General features: G+C 36.8%; 5 protein-coding genes and 1 pseudogene across 6 annotated transcripts; 2 read left to right on the top strand and 4 right to left on the bottom strand.

Moving 5' to 3' along the window:
• Nucleotides 1-1,823: 1,823 nt before the first annotated feature.
• On the top strand, nucleotides 1,824-3,802 carry LOC104703145 (protein IQ-DOMAIN 6-like). Its single transcript, XM_010419096.3, has 5 exons — nucleotides 1,824-2,113; nucleotides 2,203-2,430; nucleotides 2,526-2,753; nucleotides 2,839-2,952; nucleotides 3,026-3,802. The coding sequence occupies exons 1-5, from the start codon at nucleotides 2,048-2,050 to the stop codon at nucleotides 3,635-3,637; spliced, it is 1,248 nt and encodes a 415-aa protein (XP_010417398.1). The 5' UTR covers nucleotides 1,824-2,047; the 3' UTR covers nucleotides 3,638-3,802.
• On the bottom strand, nucleotides 3,768-6,229 carry LOC104703146 (cytochrome P450 711A1). The gene is made up of 5 exons (XM_010419097.3): nucleotides 5,922-6,229; nucleotides 5,265-5,417; nucleotides 4,435-5,182; nucleotides 4,247-4,342; nucleotides 3,768-4,179 (listed from the first exon to the last, which is right to left on the bottom strand). The coding sequence occupies exons 1-5, from the start codon at nucleotides 6,161-6,163 to the stop codon at nucleotides 3,850-3,852; spliced, it is 1,569 nt and encodes a 522-aa protein (XP_010417399.1). The 5' UTR covers nucleotides 6,164-6,229; the 3' UTR covers nucleotides 3,768-3,849.
• Nucleotides 6,230-11,055: 4,826 nt separating this feature from the next.
• Nucleotides 11,056-12,899, bottom strand: LOC104703143 (heat stress transcription factor A-2). Of its 2 annotated transcripts, XM_010419095.3 has the most exons (3): nucleotides 12,334-12,896; nucleotides 12,212-12,242; nucleotides 11,056-11,965 (listed from the first exon to the last, which is right to left on the bottom strand). In XM_010419095.3, exons 1-3 carry the CDS (start codon nucleotides 12,444-12,446, stop codon nucleotides 11,225-11,227), a joined length of 885 nt encoding a protein of 294 aa, XP_010417397.1. In that variant the 5' UTR covers nucleotides 12,447-12,896; the 3' UTR covers nucleotides 11,056-11,224. The 2 variants fall into 2 exon arrangements, with proteins under 2 accessions (XP_010417397.1, XP_010417396.1); XM_010419094.3 differs by lacking the exon at nucleotides 12,212-12,242 and having other exon boundaries at nucleotides 12,334-12,899.
• Nucleotides 12,900-13,063: 164 nt separating this feature from the next.
• LOC104703142 (ATP-dependent zinc metalloprotease FTSH 4, mitochondrial) lies at nucleotides 13,064-17,258 on the top strand. The gene is made up of 7 exons (XM_087459747.1): nucleotides 13,064-13,426; nucleotides 13,929-14,016; nucleotides 14,114-14,374; nucleotides 14,532-14,768; nucleotides 14,853-14,977; nucleotides 15,196-15,672; nucleotides 15,973-17,258. The coding sequence occupies exons 1-7, from the start codon at nucleotides 13,400-13,402 to the stop codon at nucleotides 16,900-16,902; spliced, it is 2,145 nt and encodes a 714-aa protein (XP_087315873.1). The 5' UTR covers nucleotides 13,064-13,399; the 3' UTR covers nucleotides 16,903-17,258.
• Nucleotides 17,259-17,456: 198 nt separating this feature from the next.
• On the bottom strand, nucleotides 17,457-18,399 carry LOC147941868 (E3 ubiquitin-protein ligase RSL1 pseudogene; annotated as a pseudogene).
• Nucleotides 18,400-18,896: 497 nt separating this feature from the next.
• LOC104703141 (E3 ubiquitin-protein ligase RSL1-like) lies at nucleotides 18,897-20,447 on the bottom strand. Its single transcript, XM_087459749.1, has 3 exons — nucleotides 20,029-20,447; nucleotides 19,204-19,946; nucleotides 18,897-19,112 (listed from the first exon to the last, which is right to left on the bottom strand). The coding sequence occupies exons 1-3, from the start codon at nucleotides 20,329-20,331 to the stop codon at nucleotides 18,995-18,997; spliced, it is 1,164 nt and encodes a 387-aa protein (XP_087315875.1). The 5' UTR covers nucleotides 20,332-20,447; the 3' UTR covers nucleotides 18,897-18,994.
• Between the last annotated feature and the right edge of the window lie 101 nt (nucleotides 20,448-20,548).

Raw genomic sequence — 20,548 nt, 5'->3', positions numbered from 1 at the left:
TGATATAGTTTAAGAAAAACACACACAAATGAACAATAAAACCAAACACAACTCTCGAGTTTCGAGAATGAGGATCTACGGAATTGTGGATGGAGTATATTTCAAAATCGTACTATATTGCGGTACATAATTAATTAAATTAATTATGGTTTGCAGTTATAAAATACTACTCCCTCCGTTTCATAATATATAATGTTTAGAGAAGTATTTTTGTTTCATAATATAAGATGTTTTCAATTTTCTATGCAACTTTTAGATTAAATTTATATTTTATATTATCTAGACTTGTTTATGATTGATTAAACTTTTTTAAAGTAATTATTTTTTAACATGCGTGTTTTCACTAAAACATCCTATATTTTAAAACGGATGCAGTAATCTTCTATCTTTTGCACTTGCATTAAGTGAAGCATGCGTGCCTTTGACTCAAAACCAACCCAGTCTAGGAAGCCTGTCGAAGTTTTCAATTTCAAACTGCTTTTTAAATTAAAGTTCGAGAAGAAAAGATCTGACACATGGGCTATTTCTCTGAAGTCTGAACTGTGTTTTTATAATCTGGGCCAATAACCATTGATCAAAACTGTCCGACCGCGACAATGTTTGGAAATTAATTATGGTATATACTAGATTGAAAAACTAAGAATAAAAGTATTGTATGTAACTTACCAAAAACAGCAATATAAATTGTAAAATTAAAGAGCAACACATATTTTGGATGGGCTTAAGTTGGTCAAATGTCTAGCGACTTTGATCTTAAGATAAGATGTTCTATTCTCCCAAATATTTTTTTGTTATGACTTCTTATTCACTCGGGCTTCTTCTTTTAGAGTTGGTAAACAAAAAAATTTTATCAAAAGAATATCTGCATAATTCAAATGGTCATAAAAAAAAAAAAATTTGCGTAGAAAAATAAAAACATATTTAATCTGTAATTAAAAAATTTCGTTTAAATCATAACATAATATGGATGGAGTGGATATTAGGCATATAACTTAGTCGTAGGAAAAAATCTTAAACTTAATTATAATTACGATTCTGTTTTTTTCAAGAAAAGTTTAAATAATTTTTTTTTCTATATAATACTATAAGTTCTGTTAGAGAGGTTAATTTTTTTTTTGGTTAGAGAGGTTAATTAGACAAGTGATAGGTCTAATTAGTAGAAATCACAAAATCCAAAAGGGCATATATAGCTTTTGAAAGAGAGGATGAGTTTCGTAAATCTGATTGCAACATTTTGGGGAGTTTAAATTTCGAATCCAGTGATATAAGAATAATAAAACAAAACAAGGCATTACATTATTACATGAGTGAGTCCTGTAAAAAGATAAAAAGAACAAAAAGCCTAATCTCTATATAATAATAATAATAATAATAATATATATATATATATATACAGTTAATTTATTGTGCCTTTTCATGGTTTCTTTTACATGCCCGTAACTCTGAGAAGGACACAGACACAGTTGTTTGTGTATGTAAAATAAGGGTGTGAATGGTTGCAGCGGTTGGGGCGGACAAATCTATCTGCGGATCAGACCGCTTTTTATTTACCATTCATCATGTGTAGTCCACAATGGTGCGGTCTACAAAAAACAGAAACAAAACCGCAGCGGACTAACTGCGAACCGTTTTTTTTACAAATAGAGTTGGACCGCTGCGGTCTATTGTCCACACTTAAAACTGGGCGGTCTGGTCCGCAGACGGATTTGTCCGCCCCGACCACAGTTACCATTCAGACCCTAACTACGAAAACACAAACGAGAGACAAAAGCCTAAAGACTCGAGCAAACTTTATAATATTTTATTATTTGGTCCAAATATTTGGTTCTTTGCTTTGGTTTGTTCAAATTTCAAAAACGTCTCTTTAACCCTCCACTCCCTCCATTACCACCACATCTTCACGTTCTCCTATACACTCTCTCTTTCTCTCTCTCTCTCACTCTCAAGCTTTCTACATACCTGAAGAAAAGAAAAGAAAAACCTCAGATTTGTCTACGAATTCGAGCCATAAAGATCGAAACTTTAACTTTTTTTTTTCTATACATCAATGGGTGCTTCAGGGAGATGGGTTAAGTCTATTATTGGTCTCAAGAAGCCAGAGAAGGATGAAATCGTAAGTGGCTTACTTCAATTTCTTAGCTTTATTTTTTGTTTTGTCTCATTCAAAGGTTAAAGCTTAACAGAGAGTACTCTGTTTTGCAGGAAAAGGGTAATGGGAAGAACAAGAAATGGAAGCTATGGAGGACTACTTCAGTGGATTCATGGAAAGGTTTTAGAGGAAGACATCGGTCTGAATCAGAAGGTCTTGATTCTTCAACTGTTTACTCTGCAGCTGTTGCAACTGTTCTCAGAGCTCCTCCTAAAGATTTCAAAGCTGTCAGACAAGAATGGGCTGCTATCAGAATCCAAACCGCTTTCCGTGGATTCTTGGTGAGTTTTTTCATGAATTGAATTGAGCTGAGTAAACAAATCTGAGGGCTTTTTTTATTTTTCATACTTGATTTTGAATTTGGTTGTTAAATTAGGCGAGAAGAGCGTTGAGGGCATTGAAAGGGATAGTTAGGTTGCAAGCTTTAGTGAGAGGGAGACAAGTGAGGAAACAAGCAGCTGTAACATTAAGGTGCATGCAAGCTTTGGTGAGAGTTCAGGCTCGTGTTAGAGCTCGTCGTGTGAGGATGACTGTTGAAGGACAAGCTGTTCAAAAGCTTTTAGATGAACACAGGACCAAATCTGATCTTTTGAAAGAAGTCGAGGTTCTTGCCTTTTTTTTTTCTGTGGTCCACTGGTTTAATTCATGTCAAGATTGTTTCTTGTTTTGACATTTGTTAATACTCTCAGGAAGGGTGGTGTGATAGGAAAGGCACTGTAGATGATATAAAGACGAAGTTGCAACAGAGACAGGAAGGTGCCTTTAAGAGGGAGCGTGCATTGGCTTATGCTCTTGCTCAAAAGGTAAAACTAACTCTGTCCACACTAAGCATCTTGTGTAAGTTCATCTCTGAATCGAAATTCCTGTTTTGAGCAGCAATGGAGGGCAACTCCTAGTTCAAATCTTAAGTCAAACAGTTCAATCTCATATCTGAAAAGCCAAGAGTTTGATAAAAATAGTTGGGGATGGAGTTGGTTGGAGCGTTGGATGGCTGCTAGGCCATGGGAGACTAGACTTATGGACACTGCAGATGCCTCTGCCACGCCTCTTCCTAAGCATTTGAAATCACCTGAAACCGCGGATGTTGTTAAAGTCAGAAGAAACAATATGACCACTCGTGTGTCTGCAAAGCCTCCTCCTCATATGATGTCTTCAAGTCCTGGTTATGAGTTTAATGAGAGCTCTGGTTCATCATCGATCTGCACTTCAACCACACCTGTTTCTGGAACCACTGGCCTTGTTTCGGACAACTCTAGCAGTCAAGCAAACAACAAGAACAAGCCTAGTTACATGAGCTTGACTGAATCAACAAAGGCTAAGCGAAGAACTAACCGTGTTCTTAGGCAATCCATGGATGAGTTTCAGTTTATGAAGAACTCTGGATTGTTTACTGGTGAATTGAAGACTAGTCCTGCCTCAGATCCTTCCTACGTTAGTTTCTCCAAACCACTCGGTGTTCCTACTCGATTCGAGAAGCAGAGAGGGTGAAGTGACCTTCTTAGGTTCATGTCACTTGTTTGATGGAAGTTTCAACAGCTTGTTGTTGTCTTGTGTTGTGAGATATCTCTGTGTATGTTAATTGTTCTTTTTCCTAATGAAACTACATTGGAGTTTTGAATTTAAATATAAAAATTGCAGTTTCGCTTTATTTCATTATGAAACTTTTAAAGTTTATCATCATCACTTAAAAGTTTCAAGAATCAGAATCTTTTGATAGCTCTGAGCTTAACACCATTCTTGAAGCTGAGGATTATGCCATAATCAAGCTGCAGTGGTTTCTCCATTTCTGGTGAATGTCTGAAAATGTAATTACGGTAGAGATGAAGCAAGGTGAGTTTGATCTCCTGCAGTGCAAATCTCTGTCCAACACAGGCTCGTGGACCGATGCCAAATGGGATGAAAGCGTATGGATGCCTAAGTTTCTCCTCTTCCCCATTCGGATCAAATCTTTCCGGCCTGAACTTCTCCGGCTCTGGAAAGTTTTTGGGGTCCTTTGCTAGAACTCCTAGCGCCAACCAAACCCATGTACCCTAAGAAACAACAAGAAGGTAAGTAACAAAGTATAGGTGCTGACTATAAGTGGTTTGATGAATATACCTTAGGGAGTTGGTAACCTCCTATCTCAACTTCCCTTGCAGTTTCCCTTGCAACCAAAGGGGAAACCATGTAGAATCTCATAGCCTCTTTGATGACCTACAAAGGAGGGAAAAGTAAAACATCCATAAAGATTCTAATACCCTTTGAGAAACTCAACTTCTTGGTTTTGTTTGTTACTAATATAGCACCTGATCGAGGTATGGAAATTTGTATTGCAAGTCATGAGCAGTCGGGATCAGATCACGGTCTCCGAACCCGTCTATCTCTTGAAGCAGACGTTTCTCAACTTCAAGATGACCAGAGACTAAGTAGAGAACAGAGGACAATGTGAAAGCAGTGGTTGCAGAGCCAGCAAGAAGATGCTCATAAGTCACAGCACTAATATAATCTGGCGTGAAGATGTTTTTGGCGAAAGGATCGGACTCTCTAGCCTTCAAAATCAATGACAAGAAGTCTTTTGAGTCAGTTTCTGCATCCTTGGCTCGCTTTGACACAATCTCATTAAGCTGTCCACTCAGTCTTGCATTAGTCTTCTCGACTATCCAGTCCATTGTTCCTGGTATCCTCTTCAGTACCTGCCTGACTGGCTCTTGAAGAATCGGAATCAGTAAGCCTAAGATGATGGAGAGTGATCCAGATAGATCCATCTTAAGCTGTGTTGTAGAGTAGACATGCTGGTTTATAAAATCAGTCACCTCTACATCTTTGCTTGGTTTTTTCCCTGAGAGGCCAAAGTTAACTCCAAAAGCAGCTTGTCCGATGATATCCGTGGTTAGTTTGAGGAAAAGGTTGGAGAAAACGATATCTCGCGGTTTAGAATCAAGATTATGAGTAGCAGAAGTGATGAAATTGTGCATTGTGGGGATAAGACTGGTCAAATGTGAAGGCTGGTATAGAGATAGGATGGTGTTTCTCATCTTAGACCATCTCTTGTCCCTGTCAAAGATCCATGAATCATCATTAGTGGTTATAGAAACAGAAGCACACATAGTTTTAATAAAAGGATGTTTGTGCCTACCTAGTGAAGAAGAGGCCTTTCTTGTGAAGAGGAGAGGCTGAGATTGGAGAAGGAATGCTTCTGTTTGCAATATCTTTGAACTTCTTTATCCCAACTTCTCTGCAAAGCTCTGCTTCTGCTATTATTATCAGCGGTTGTCTCCCCATCTGAAATCTGCATTTTTTTTTTTGTTTTGTTAAGTTGAATTTTTAACTTTCTGTACTTTTAGTTTTCCCACATTTGATGTTGTGTTCATCAATCAGCCAATAGCAAGCATAAGAAATGACCATATAAACCAAACTGAACCAAGTATTAACCAAAATGTTCACCTAAAATCAAACAGAAATGACTGATTAATTTTAGTGTTTTTGAATCAATTCCAACTTGTAAATTAACCGAATATATTTATAATTATATATGTTTGAAAAGTACAAATGATTCAAAACTTTTTTATGGTAATTAAAAACTTTTTTGATACATATAATATGGTAATTAAAAACTTTTTTGAGATAGTTGTTTTCCTTGTTTTAAATCAAACTGAATCTAAACCAAAAACTACATCAAACCGAACAAACTAAATTACAAATGATTTTTTTCGATTACATAAAAACCGAAAACCTAAAAGGCTAAAACTCCAAACTCAATTGTACTCAAAACAGAATCAAGTGAGAGAGGTACCTGAAAATAGGGCCATACTGCTTAGCAAGAACAGAGAAGACGTCAGGACCATACTTAGCCATCAAGGGCAAGTGACCAATAAGAGGCATAGCGTTTGGACCGGGAACATTACGTACGGACCAGGATGGTCGGTACAAGTAAACCACAACCACAACCGCTGCAAAAGTCAAGAATGCAACAAGAGCTTCGTGTTGTATCAATAATGGATCAAGAGCTTCCCACCATAGATGTTGCGTCTTCATTTCTCTAACCTCTCTTAAAGTTCTCTCTCTTTTCTTATTTAATGTTGTGTGGGTTTGTTGGGTGATTCATTCACTTATAGAGGGATTTATATAGTATTTGATGTGCTTTTGAAAAGTGGGTTCTACATTCTTTCCACTAGCCCACTTTTAGAATAGCTTGGGACTATTTTGCAAGAAGACAAAATGCGTTGAAATTTTTTGTCATTCTCATCTCTCTCTACTAGAGTAATAAGTACTATGGAACGCACGGACATGGTTTTGATTTATACGTTTTTCTCATGTCATTTAGTTATATTTACATTTACAAAAGAGAAAAAAAACAATTTAAGTATGTTTAGTATTTCATTAGAAACTATATAACTAGATTTAGTATTTAACTGAAATGAGAAGAATACTCTTTTTTTTTTTTGTTAAATCAACCATCTTACTCTCACTGTAAAGAAAAATGGAATGTGGTTACTAGAAAGAGAGACTGTTCTTGATAACTGGAAATGTATGGACCAAAGAATTCAACTTTTACTTCTGTGTCGAAGGTTTCTGAAAATTTAATGACCTTACAAGTGGCATGGGGTTGGATCATTCAACTTCAAAGACATATCATATGGGTTTATCAATGGAGGATTTTTGTAACATTATATTCGAACTCTAGATAGGATAAGACTGTTTGAGCAGCCCCTTTGAGTGAAGATATGATTATGACCTAGTAATTCAGTCAAATAAGTACGATTTAAATAGAATGAATGAAAGTCGAGTCTGAACATCGTTTAAACTGTATAACAAAAAAAAATATGAAAAAACGATATTTGTAATAAAATGAAACCGAGCAAAAACCAAGTCTTAGAAAGATTTTTTTGTGTGGCTATGATGCACAAATTGGGATTCAAATTAGTCAGTAATTGGAACATCACGCACTAGTACAGAAATTTAAAGATACATTTAAAATTAAGTAAATAAATCAGTTTAACAACTTTTATGCATGATGTTTTAGAATCTTTATAATATTTGAATCAATTATACAGAATCTGAATGTTAAATTTTACGAAAATCATTTAATAAAACAGTAATTTGAGAATCCGGTCATTTTGACCAGTCTCCCACCCATCGATGTATTTTCGTTGTACTGGCAAGTGCTTGTAGGTGTCAAGTGTCAAGTGTCAAGTGTCAAGAGGGGTTTACCGTCAATTGGAGTAAACCACGCTTCTACTTTTGCTCTCCTTTCTCCACTTTTTTCTATCTTTTATTTTGGATCACCAATTTTTTCTTCTTTTTTTTTTAGTTGAAAATATTATTGATGGTTTTTTTGTACTTTAATGGGTTAGGGAAATAAATGGCTATATATGGAGGGAGATGGTTTCGAGTTTGGACTTTGGACTTTGGAATGTTATTATGTTAACCATAACTGATAAAGTGGACAAATTTGATCATTACATTACATGGCCATCTTTTTCGGTGTTCTTCTTTTCCTATCATGATATTAGATCATTATCTTAATTTTGATAGTAGAGTTACTAATTTTTGTAATCCTTTAAACTTCGGGGTGCTTATCCCCCTCTTTGTACTGATTTTATTTGAACCAATGAAATCATTTGTTTGTCCAAAAAAAAAAAGTTACTAATTTATGTTAATTTGTATATTTTTAAATTCACACACATATATACTGTATATATATATATATCTTTATTTTCGTTTTCAAAATATCTAATTTTGTTGTTTCTAACTATTTTGTACACTTTGTTAAATATATAGATTTTAGTAGGTCCGGCCCTCCACCCATTCTGATGAAACATTTGTATTGGACCTCAACATTTCGAAGCCCATTTTGCAGGATTTTTTTTTCAAAAAAATAATAATAAGGCCTCAAAACCCCCCAAAACTAGTAAAAAGGCCTTATCATTTTTTAAAATGTCTAATAATAAACTCCAAAAAAATCCAAAAATTAGTTAAAAGGCTACATAATTTGAAAAATATTACATAATTAATAAAATAGATTTTAAAATTAGAAAAAATTATCAAAATTAGCAAAAAAAGTCTCCATAATTAGCAAAAAAAGTCTCCATAATTAGCAAAAAAAGTCTCAAAATCAAAAAAGTTAATAAATAAAAATTTGTGAAGGTCCCATATAGTTAGCAAAACAAATATCAGCTAATATTATTTTTTAAAAAGAAAAAAACCTTAAACTTTTTTCTTTTTTCGTATTGGGCCTCGGATTTCACCGGACCGGCACTGGATTTTAGATTAGTAATTATATCACACTAAAATTTGGTCTGTGGTTCATTGCAGGAAATTTTTTAGTTTCTTCTTTTCTATTCAATGATTTACTCTTTATTAGGTTTTCAAATTATAATTATAATTTTGTTGTTCTACATTTAGCTACAAGCAATCAACATTGTTGAAAGTTATATATATCGTTACCTCTTAAATCAATACAATAAAACTTGAATGTTTCTCTCCAGAGCATGACACATCATCATTGTGAAGCATTCTGGAGATGACACATCAATTAAAACAGGTAACCAATGAAAACATTTTAATTAATACAGCTCATCATTCTATTCTAATAATAACTATTCACTAACCTATGAAATTAAAACATTAATACAAATAAGCTTTTTTGTCTAGGTGGACACATATTTGTTCTCCTGTGATGATTTGATTTCTTCTTCTTTATAATTAGCTTTCATCGGCGATTCTGATCCAATCGATAGAAAGAGAGTCATGGGGTCACCAACACTGCATATTCAATATTATTTTCATTGGTGTAACGAAAAGAGTTTGTGTGATCGTGTAAACACACTTGTATCGCCGACATCGTTCAACAAGGAGGGAGAGAGAGTGTTGGAATTGAACGCTAACATCGCCACAAGAAGGAGAGAGAAGAAGAGAGGTAGTTATGAGAGAGAGTATGGGAGAGCAAGAGAGATCATAAAAAAATAGATAAAAATTAAGAAGAAAAGATGGTGCCGAGAGATGGAGGTGGAAAGCGGCGAACATGATGACAATCAACGGAAAAGGAGACGTTGCGGAGGTGGTGGATCTGATAGTCATTACTATGACTGTGGCAGGCCACAGTGGTGGTGGAAGAACAAAGTCGGAGTAGATCGGAGCTGGAGAAGAGAAGAACGAGAAAGAGGAATAAAAAAATAAAGCAGTTTGGAAAGATGCCTTTGGAGGCTCGTCGGCGCCAGATATGACATCGGATTAGAAAGAAAAAAATACTTGCGTGATCACCATCAAGCCATGAGCTCGTACCAACTAACGGAAATCCGATCGGAGTTATATTCAAGAAGTTATGTGGGTTGCTTCCTACTTAAGAAGGTATTGGAACTGCCCAAACCAAAAAACCCTTCAGATTTGAGGTTGTCTCCTTGGAACAGTGTTTGGTAGTCCAAAATTTACCCGATCGAGCTGAGATTTGGTGAGGAGCTTCACGATACTATTGGTTACAATTTCAACGGTGGGATTGTGATTTTAACAGTTAGTTGTGGTTTTCCACTGGTGTGTTTTGAGACATTTGTATGGAGTAAATAGTAATATTTTAATGTTTGGTTTGACAAATGAGGTTGGATAGAGCTGCAACTTTGTATTAGTGTTCTTGAATATTGGGACTGACATGGGAAAGGAGAAATGAGTTTCAACATTTAAGTGGCAAAGGAGGAGGAGAATTCTCGAGATAACAAAACACAAGAAGTTACGAAAGATGATGATATGTCTTAACCAAAGAAAATGGAGATAAATGCTAAGATTAAAAAAAAACAAGATGATGAAAAAGCTGTGACGGAAGATAAAGAGTCAGAGGTTTAGACAAATGGAGACAATGCTGAGACTGAAAAAGCTGTGATGGAAGATAAAGAGTCAGAAGTTAACTTGGGATTGTAGACAAGACTCATCCTTTGGAAGAAAAGATGTTAGAGTTTTACAAATACTAAAATGCAGACTAAAAGACCACTAGAGTAAAATACATATCTTTGTTTTGGAAGAAGAGATGTTAGAGTTTTACAAATACTAAACTATAGACTAAAAAACCACAAGAGTAAAGAACATATCTTTGTTCGAAATGCTTTACGATGGAGTAAGAATAATGAAGATGTTTCTTTGATAAAGAGATTGAAACTAGGAACCGATAGGTTAACATGTTTCTTTATTTTTATTTACTCGTAGTTTTAATGCTACATAAGCATAACTATGATGTGATTTTGAATATGCGACAGAGGTAAATATTGAAATATTTTTTGGTTTGAGTTTGAGGCAGATTATGTTTTAGAGAATTTCATTATGAAATTTATATGGTATGGTTTTAATATTTTGCAATTAAAAATTTTTATTATTATTTAAATATTATATTTTCTTTTAATGTTGACAAATCATGCTTTTAAAGTTAATAAAAAATCAAAATTAATAATCAATCAACACATGCTTTGATTTTTTTATTATTATTGCAAACAATATATAAAAATTATCTTTTAAAATAATTAAAATAAAAACAAAATAAAAATAACCCTAAGGCGGATACTATCCTAGTAAAGTATTAAAAACTTAAGAATTTTACTAGTAAAGTATTAAAAACAAAATAAAAATAAAAGTATAACAGATTATTAATTTAAACAACCTAGAATGACAAAAAAAAACGAGAAAAAATAGTATTTTATTCATCAGATCATGAAAAATGTACAAGAACAATACTCTATGCCTTCCGTTGAGACAAAACTAGAAGTATTACATTGAAAGACACTTTACATATGTATATTGCTAAACAAAGCTTAAAGACCGCTACTAAATTCAGATATTTTCCTAAATGTTGAACGCAGTGAGTACTAATAGTTAGTACACACGGAGCTTGATACTCAAATCGCAGCTCGTCTCTCAAGAGGGAAGGACATACATAACAATTAAACTGTCAAAACCAAATCAGAGTGTTTTTATTCATTGAAAACAAATGTACAAAACAAACCACACTCAATGCCTTCATTGAGTAAAAACCAAGAAAACAAACAATCCAACCTGTAAATAAAAGTGGTAGCAATTTCCACAACTTAGACAAAGTAGACGTGTTAAGCCGTATAGTCAAGGTTCTGAACCAAGAAAACCCATTTGATCAACCATGTCATGTAGATCTTGACAGTCCCAATCCAAAGGTGAACCAACCAAATCTTCCACTTTAACATCCAAGTCTACCTCTAGATTACCATCTTCCATCATCACATTCATAGCCTCCAAACACTGTTCCTCCTTAGTAGGCATCAAGTTACACGACTCGTTGTCGATAGCTGCAGCGAGTAACGTCTCCATATCATCCTTCATTCTATCAAACCCCTGATCATGCAACAGACTCTCTTCCACAGTCCCCAAGCTTGGAGAAGAAGTAAGCCTCCGTTTCCTCCCGACATCCAAACCAAACATACTCTTCTTCTCTTTACTCATCAACGCAAACTGCTGAACAAAGTTCGGATTGTTCAATGCCTTGGCGAGGAAAGTCATCATTTGCTGCTGTCTCTTCTCTGTAACTAGCAAACGTTGTTCCATCGCTGCAACTTGAGTCTTGGAGCTGTGTTGCTGCTGTCTCAACCTAACAACCTCAGCTACAAGAACACTATGATCCCTCTTCAGCCTCTCTACCTCCCCGTCGAACCCGTATTGCCCAACCTCAACACATGACATCCCTGATCCAGATCCTGATCCTTGCTGGTTCACATTCTGCGACCCCATGTTTCTCCTTCGTTTGATGTTCTTTAAGAGATGCTTCTGTCCTGCTAAAAACCCTTCATTCGCAAATTCCCACCTATCTGGATCAATCTTTCTGAATCCCTGCAATCAACACAAGAAAGGAAAAGCTCCATCAGCTACTGAACTTGAAGCAATCTCTTTATTTCACATTTCAAGAAGATTCTATTTTTACTACCAGAACCAGAGGATCAAAGATCTCTAGATACAGTTTGAACTTCAAAAACAGAGGCTTGAACAGATTTATGTTAAATGATACAGCCACTAACTCATTAGTTCTACAGAGACCCATATGGAAATTTTAGTGGCTTAAAAGCTAAAAGAACTAACCTTTATAGCTGAAGACTCATAGTAAACCCATCTAAAGAAATCCAAAATCGAGATTAGAAACAACAAAAGAAGAAGAAGAAGAAGAAGAAAGATGATAAAACATAGCAAAGAGGTATACTTACATAAGTATTGAGCTGACGGATAAAACTTGAGAAATTGCTATGCTTGAAGTAACGAGGAAGGAGAGTGGTTGAGAACTTATGAGAATCCCACACCACAAAGCTGTTACGACCATTGCTCCAAGAAACCACCGTGTCCGTCGCCGGATCCTCCACCATTTCGTAAGTCTTGGTCAGAAACGGCGGTGGCCCTGTTTCGTTCAGCCCTTCCATTGGTCTCGGAGACGAAGATGATCCAACCGACGACGAAGCAGCCGCAGAACCGGCAAACGTCACCGTTTCCTCCTCCATTTCCAGTTTCGGTTGCTCCATTTTTCTCTCCCTTACTTATCTCGAATCCATACCACAGAGTTGCAAATTTGAAACCTTTAGAGTTTAGAGACACACACCAATGCAGATACTCAATATGGGTTGTGTTGCCAAAATTAGAAGCTGGGGTTTTTGGGTTAAGTTTGTGCTGATCTGATGAGAGATGAAGCGTGGAGGAGAGAGAAATGAGTTAATAAAAGGGGAGAGAGAAGAAGGTTCTAGAGACAAAGACAATATAGAGATCATTTACTTCTTTCACTGTATCAAAAAGCTTCTTCCTTGACATTTGTCTAAGCACGTGGCGACAAAGACAAGGGTTCCAGAAACTTCGTTACCTATCTAGAATTTCATTTTATCATATGGGCCTTTTTTAGTATCATGAGATTTATATAGGTCTTTAATTTCTTTTTAATCGTGGGCCTCCAGGAAAAGCCCAATAAAATGAAATAGCGAGTTTCGACCCAAGGGTGTTTATGTCATTTAGCTTCAAAGGCGACCTACATATCTCGTGCGTGTCTTCACCTGCTGCACAATTTTCTCTCTGACCCGAGAACCAAACAGGTCTCTCACGAACGCGTGTTTTTTTTTTTTTTTTTTTTTTAAAGACTTTAGGTAATAAGATTAGACGGTTCTTCTTCCCCAAACACGAAGAAGAAAGAGTCTTTTTTTTTATATATCCGATATATATAGATCGAGCAAGTTTCAGTTTCGGACATTCACACCAATTTTAAGACGCAACGAAAAGGGAGAGATTTGATTGATGGCTTGGAGGCGCATCATCACCAAGGTTTTTTTTTTTTTTTTTTTCTCTTTTTCTCTTCTTTTTTTCCTCTATTCGTATGCAATTTTAATACGGAAAGGCTTTTCGAATTTGGTTGCTACTCTAGTGGATTTGATCTAATTAGATACCATTTTCTGATTGGGTTTTATCAAAAGATCTTTGTGATTCAGAAGCTAAACATGATCTTTTGCAAACCCTAAGGCTCTAAATCTTCTCTGGCCTCCAAATGTTCAGTCTTTTGGGATTTTAGATGGTCTTTTGTAATTTCCCCTCTCTGGGATATTGCTATTTGATTGATTTGAATACCCAATTTACCCTAATTTTGAAATTGGCATTAGAAAGTTTCAAGTTTTGTGAATGTAATATTTCTAGTCTTGATTCAGAATTAAGTAAAAGATTTCACCTTTATTGAGTGATTTTGGTTTTCATGCGTTCTCTAGTGCTATTTTGAGTTTAGGGTTGAGTAATTTACTTTATTACCATTGATTCTATTCATCTATTATGACAGGTTTCGAGTCATGAACGTGAATTGAGCAGTTTAAGAAGCTTACTTGTCAGAGCTTACTCTTCACTGCCCAGAGTGGGAGTTACTAGAGGTACTTTTTTTTAATTGTATCTATGAGTACTTTTGTTGTTGATGGATTCTGTTTAGAAGCCTCTTTTATATGTAAATTGGTTGTTTTATCTATGTAGCTGGAGCTTCTTTACCGCAAACGAGATTTCAATCAAGTTATGTTGGTAGCTTTGCTCGGAGAGTGCGTGACAGAGAGGAAGTTAATGAGGTTGCACATCTGAGAGAACTTTATCGAAGAAATGACCCTGAGGCTGTTATCAGAATGTTTGAAAGCCAACCATCTTTGCATGCCAATGCCTCTGCGCTGTCTGAATACATTAAGGCATTGGTCAAAGTTGATAGGCTGGATCAAAGTGAGCTGGTACGAACATTGCAAAGAGGTGGGTAAGGAGGGAGATGCGTCTCTTCTGATTATGAATGGATATTATCCTTAGTTTTTATATTTGTATTTGCAGCTTGTGAGGCATTTCTCTATACAATTTTGGTAAAATGTTTGTATGCCGCTTTTATAATGCAATTTATATTGTTTACGTTTAGGTATTGTTGGTGCTTCAAGGGAGGAAGAAACTTTTGGAGGTCTGGGGGCTTTTAGAAACTTAGGGAAACCAACAAAAGATGGTGTCCTTGGGACTGCTGCTGCACCAATCCATACGATATCCACTGAAAGGACTCACTTTAAAGAACAGCTATGGAGTACAATCCGAACTGTTGCAGTTGGGTTTTTGCTCATTTCTGGTATTGGAGCACTTATCGAGGATAGAGGAATTGGCAAAGGTAATATGGTTGTATTATCTTCAGTGATGCAATAACACTATTGGATGACTTTGTTCTGATTAATGTATGCTCAATATATGTTAGGACTTGGTTTACACGAAGAAGTGCAACCTAGTATGGATTCGAGCACCAAATTTACTGATGTAAAGGGTGTTGATGAAGCAAAAGCTGAGTTAGAGGAAATTGTGCATTATCTGCGTGACCCCAAGGTAAAATTCACAGTGCTAGTGTGTTTGTCAAACTCGAATATAATTTTTTTCTAGTAATATAAATTCTAAAGCATGATTCATGTGAAGTTATGATATGGACCTTCAAATCCATCTGTTTGATCTGTATTCCCTAAAGTTTTTTCTTAGAGTTAGTACTGTTTTGTTCTTTGGCCTCACTCTGTCATCTTATTTTTTCTTTGTTTTGATCTTTATTACAGAGGTTCACTCGTCTGGGCGGAAAGCTTCCCAAGGGTGTGTTGCTTGTCGGTCCTCCTGGCACAGGGAAAACTATGCTTGCTAGAGCTATTGCCGGAGAAGCTGGAGTGCCTTTCTTCTCCTGCAGTGGTAGTGAATTTGAAGAGATGTTTGTTGGAGTTGGAGCCAGAAGAGTTAGGGATCTTTTTAGTGCTGCAAAGAAGTGCTCCCCTTGTATTATATTTATCGACGAAATAGATGCTATTGGTGGAAGTCGTAATCCCAAGGACCAGCAATACATGAAGATGACGTTGAACCAGATGCTTGTTGAGTTGGATGGGTTTAAACAGAATGAAGGTATTATTGTGGTCGCAGCTACAAATTTCCCAGAGTCATTGGATAAGGCCCTGGTTAGACCTGGGAGGTTTGATCGCCATATTGTTGTACCTAACCCAGACGTTGAAGGTCGACGCCAGATTTTGGAGTCTCACATGTCGAAGGTAACTTCACATTATGCATTAGACGAGCTCTGGTTTCTGGGTAATGGTGTAAGCTTGTGTACGGAAATTGTTCAGTAAATTAGGTAAAAGGTAGACCCTAGAGCATTAGTTATAAGTAACAGTTTGGTACTTTGGATATATAAGTGAGAAGTGTATAAATCCTGTTGGGAGAAAGTGTTATAATAACCACAAGAAGGATATCAATTATGTAAAGCCATCTCTGTTTGATTTCTTATAGCATCAATGGCAAGAAATCTGAACTGTTTGTTGCTTATGGCTGTCTTCATTGTGCGTTTTCAGGTACTTAAGGCTGATGATGTTGACTTGATGATCATCGCTAGAGGAACGCCTGGATTTTCTGGTGCTGATTTGGCGAATCTGGTCAACGTTGCTGCTCTTAAAGCTGCGATGGACGGTTCGAAAGACGTCACAATGTCTGATCTTGAGTTTGCCAAAGATAGAATCATGATGGGAAGTGAGCGTAAATCTGCAGTTATATCTGACGAGTCAAGAAAACTGACTGCTTTCCATGAAGGTGGTCATGCCCTTGTTGCCATCCACACAGATGGTGCTCTTCCAGTCCACAAAGCCACCATTGTGCCTCGTGGTATGGCTCTTGGCATGGTTTCTCAACTACCGGATAAAGATGAGACGAGTATTTCTAGGAAACAGATGCTTGCTCGGCTTGATGTTTGCATGGGAGGCCGGGTGGCTGAAGAGTTGATTTTTGGGGAAAGTGAGGTAACTTCAGGTGCTTCTTCTGATCTCGAGCAGGCTACTAAACTCGCGAGAGCCATGGTCACGAAATTCGGTATGAGCAAAGAGGTTGGTCTTGTGGCACATAACTACGACGACAATGGTAAAAGCATGAGCACTGAGACGAGGCTTCTCATTGAGAGAGAAGTGAAACTTCTTTTGGAAAAGGCTTACAACAATGCGAAAAACATCCTCACGGTTTACAACAAAGAGCTTCATGCCCTTGCGAATGCTTTGCTTCAGCATGAAACTCTGTCTGGTAAGCAGATTAAAGAAATGCTTACAGATCTCAACTCTCCACAGCTGCAAAAGCGTCAAGAAGTAGTTGCGAAGCAAAGCAACCCGGTTCCTCCATCAACCCCTAGCTCAGCATCATCAGCAGCTGCAGCAGCCGCCGCAGCCGCAGCTGCCGCCGCCGCAGCTGCTGCAACCGCCGCAACCAAAGGTAAAGACATGGCTCCTGTAGGGTCTTGAAAATAAAAAAAAGCCTTTAGTAGAGAAGGCGTTTTTCTTGTATTTGTGTACGTTGGGGTAATTTGAATGGGAATAACTCTATATTTTGAGAGTTTTAGAACCAGTGAGAGGCTAGTGAGAGTTAAGAGTATTAAGCTTAGGACAATGAGATTTACATCTCAGGTTTTTCAATGTCTCAAATCTCACAACACACGGAATCTCGCCGTGGAATGGTATGTTTCTCTTAAATTGTTACTTGGAATCTCGTGGGATGTTATTTTATAAGTTTGGCTCGTACAGTTTCAGGTTACATTAATGCTAAAAAGCCTGCTTGTAAGACTTAATGCAATAAATTTTATAACCCATCCCTACTTTAATAGTCTATTCTTAATTACTTCCTTCTCAAAGCCAGGCCCTTGATAGTGTTCTATTCTGTAAATTGGTTTTGCAAAAAAAAAATGAAAAATATGAGATAAACTGTTTTTATCCATAATCCTAGTACTGAATAGGAAGGAATGAAGGATAATTAATTGGTTTATCAAAAACCAAAAAGGCAAAAACAATGCTACAAACTGTTACCATGCATACATAAAGTGGAGTATCAACACAAAAATGGCAGCACTACCTATGCGAGCAATATGCATTTGATCTGGGCCTTGTGGGGCTTGTGGTTGATCCAAATGGTAAGTGCCATGACCATGAAAGCAATATCCAGCATCTGCTCCACATTTGTAGCAAAATTTATGCCCACATCTGCCACTCGTCAAGTAAACAAGTGTTGTTATATACATAATATCAAAATCAAAGAGCAAATTAGGACGAAGCATCCACTAGCAGTCTAGCAAGCTCAATCATTTGTTGGCACTTGCTGCATTGACGCCACAGTTTCTCATTGGATGTAACGTCTTGTACTCGCAGCATGATAAGTTATTATGCCATGGAACTTTACCGCATTTGACACAGCATCTCGTAACGCCAGTGCTTTGATCTAACTCGGATACTGACATCAAAGCTGAGCACGTCGGGATCGGGCAATAAACTCTATCCGTTACAGAAATCGATTCATCTCTCACCCTTTGTCGCCACATCTCTTTTAGTTTAGGTGTCAAAAAGTTGACACAATTTCCTAAAATCAGCTCAGATCTGCAGAGGTACTGAGGACATGTCATCCTATATCCCTCCGATAGTCTCACCTCTATATGTCGTTTCACACATTCGGAACAAAATATATGACGACATGGATGAACATAAAACATCTCATCATCATTGATATCGTCGAAACAGATACGGCAAGTCGTTTTCGGATGAATCCGAGTAGGCATATCTATCTTTATCGGGTGAAGAAATAGAACAGGCATAGCCATCTTGTTCTTATATGAGATTGCTTCAATTCCAAGTTTATAGGCAGACTCAACTTGATTTCGAGTCACTCGAACAGCTTTGCTAATGTTTTCTGATGCCTTGCACATCACGCAGTAGCAAGGCAATGTTTTCTTGCTCAGGTGCGGATCTCCCCATGACCTAACATTCATAGCAAACCATCGATTTTAAGATTGAAAAGTAGAGACGTCAGGTGGATAACCAGAGAACGTCAATTCGCCACAACAATTGGGGCCAATCCTTGATAACGATATTAAGAAAACATATTGGCTACTTCGATAAACATCGGCCGGGAAGGTCAATAGAAACAACTATTGAGAGACTTCGGATTGTGATTATAAAAGGGAAAGAGAATGAGAATAGATATATTGTACATGAAATAAGAGATTAGCTTAATAGTAATCGGTCTGAAGGGATTAGCTTAAGAATAATCCACCGCCTAGTGAATTGTCTAGCGACAATTTACAATACTGTTTATTACTCGATTGTGGTTAGTCTTTCAAAGTTTATTACTCGATTGTGTTAGGCGTTAGACGCTAGTCCAACTCATAATTGGCGGCTAGCGCAATTTACAACACTGTTTAATAGTCTCTACACTGTGGTTACTCTTTCAGGTTTTACTACTCGATTGTATATATCATCATATGAGAATTTGTAATTTTCTTCAGTTATTAGTTCTTGGAAACAAGCGACAAAACCGAATACTAGAAAATAAAAACAATAGCAATTATCACTAAAAGCAAACAAAACAGCAGCGCCAAAGTGTCAGCGTTCGTTGAGGAAAGTAATTATGACCATGAGGGCAAACACCAGCATCGGCTCCACACCGGTAGCAAAACTCATGTCCACATCTGCCATTATCAAGTAACTTGTGTTGATACATAAATAAATTTCGAAATCAACAAAATCGTAAACAAGATGTGATTAGTGATGATGATATACCTGCAGTGTACACTGACGCATCCATCAGAAAGTTCAATCATTTGTTGACACTTGTTGCACTGACGCCACAGTTTCTTATTAGCTAGTCTTTTGAGCTTTTCATCGTCTATGGTAGGATTTGGATGCAACTTTTTGTAACCGTTGCACGACAAGTTAGTATGCCACGGGACTTTGCAGCTGATGCAAAAAGGTTCACTGCATTTTACACAGCGTCTCCGAACTCCAATATGTGCATAGAGCTCGGTTTTGGACATTAAAGTCGAGCACCTAGGGTTTGGGCAGTAAACTCTATTCGTTACAGGAATCGAGTCGTCTTTGATCCTTTGTTGCCACATCTCTTTTAGTTTAGGTGTCAAGATGTTGACACAATTTCGAAAAGTCAGTAGAGAATAGCAACGATGATACTGAGGACATCTTATCAGACTTCTCTGACGTAGTTCCACCTCTATATGTCGTTTAAAACATTCGGAACAAAACATATGACCACATTTAGCAACAAGAAACATCTGATCAGCATTGATGTCATCGTTCAAACAGATAGTGCAAGTCTCTAATTTCTGAACAGCCCTATGAATGATGACATGAGAAGAACATATTGCTTCTATTGCAAGTTTGTAGGCAATATTAACTTGATCTTGAGTCAACAGAACAGGGATGCTAGACGTCAAATATTTTCTTATGCCTTGTATATCACGCAATAGCAAGGCAGTGCTTTCTCGCTCCGGCGTTGATCTCCCCATGACCTAAAAAAAACCATTCAAGGCAAAGAAAACATTAACTATGATATTGAAAGCAAAGGTGCGTATGAGCCAAGATAAAACGTACCAATTCGAAAATCTGATCATCATCACAGCAGATTGAGATATGTTTGATCTGCATAATCACAGCTTTTTCTAACCCGCCCTTCAATGCTATAAGCTCAGCCTCCAAAAGTGTAATGGAGCGGTCATGAATTGGTCTATCCATGTCAAACAACAGATCATCCTTGTCGCCGCAAATTGCAACCCCAAATCCTGCCGAAAACATTGTTGGTTCCCTGTTTACCAGACCCTTAAAGTAAAGCCTGTACAAAGGTTTTCCGGCGGGTTTTAGGTCATCTGCTCGTACTAGGGTGCCTTCTTCCTCCATGTCTTCTTGAAGATTCTTTTTCTAAAGAGACGGCATGATGATGAATCAATATAAAATATAGAGCTTGTACATATTATTTATTAAAAAAAAGGAAGATAAATACAAGTAGAAATCCTAGTAAAATAAGGAAATAACAAAAAATCATCTTTATAAGATTTTCCTTGTTGTTAGCAAAAAAAAAAAAAGAAAAAAAACAGATTTTACTTGTGCGTGATTT

This window comes from Camelina sativa, chromosome 7 (genome assembly GCF_030686135.1).
Source record: "Camelina sativa cultivar CO46 ecotype springtype chromosome 7, ASM3068613v1".
NCBI lineage: Eukaryota > Viridiplantae > Streptophyta > Magnoliopsida > Brassicales > Brassicaceae > Camelina > Camelina sativa.
The sequence above is the reverse complement of the archived record's forward strand: the minus strand, read 5'-3'. Positions and strand labels throughout refer to the sequence as shown.

Excerpts from the sequence above, each read along its gene's own strand:
- LOC104703145 (XM_010419096.3), top strand. The coding sequence starts at position 2,048 with ATGGGTGCTTCAGGGAGATGGGTTAAGTCTATTATTGGTCTCAAGAAG. Across the intron at positions 2,431-2,525 it reads CCGCTTTCCGTGGATTCTTG|GCGAGAAGAGCGTTGAGGGC; the intron begins GTGAGTTTTTTC and ends TTGTTAAATTAG. Across the intron at positions 2,953-3,025 it reads CTTATGCTCTTGCTCAAAAG|CAATGGAGGGCAACTCCTAG; the intron begins GTAAAACTAACT and ends TGTTTTGAGCAG.
- LOC104703146 (XM_010419097.3), bottom strand. The coding sequence starts at position 6,163 with ATGAAGACGCAACATCTATGGTGGGAAGCTCTTGATCCATTATTGATA. Across the intron at positions 5,183-5,264 it reads AAAGGCCTCTTCTTCACTAG|GGACAAGAGATGGTCTAAGA; the intron begins GTAGGCACAAAC and ends GATCTTTGACAG. Across the intron at positions 4,180-4,246 it reads GAGGTTACCAACTCCCTAAG|GGTACATGGGTTTGGTTGGC; the intron begins GTATATTCATCA and ends GTTGTTTCTTAG.
- LOC104703143 (XM_010419094.3), bottom strand. The coding sequence starts at position 12,642 with ATGGAGCAACCGAAACTGGAAATGGAGGAGGAAACGGTGACGTTTGCC. Across the intron at positions 11,966-12,333 it reads TCCGTCAGCTCAATACTTAT|GGATTCAGAAAGATTGATCC; the intron begins GTAAGTATACCT and ends TGTTGATTGCAG.
- LOC104703142 (XM_087459747.1), top strand. The coding sequence starts at position 13,400 with ATGGCTTGGAGGCGCATCATCACCAAG. Across the intron at positions 13,427-13,928 it reads GGAGGCGCATCATCACCAAG|GTTTCGAGTCATGAACGTGA; the intron begins GTTTTTTTTTTT and ends CTATTATGACAG. Across the intron at positions 14,978-15,195 it reads ATTATCTGCGTGACCCCAAG|AGGTTCACTCGTCTGGGCGG; the intron begins GTAAAATTCACA and ends TCTTTATTACAG.
- LOC104703141 (XM_087459749.1), bottom strand. The coding sequence starts at position 20,331 with ATGGAGGAAGAAGGCACCCTAGTACGAGCAGATGACCTAAAACCCGCC. Across the intron at positions 19,947-20,028 it reads ATGATCAGATTTTCGAATTG|GTCATGGGGAGATCAACGCC; the intron begins GTACGTTTTATC and ends GGTTTTTTTTAG. Across the intron at positions 19,113-19,203 it reads TGCGTCAGTGTACACTGCAG|ATGTGGACATGAGTTTTGCT; the intron begins GTATATCATCAT and ends TGATAATGGCAG.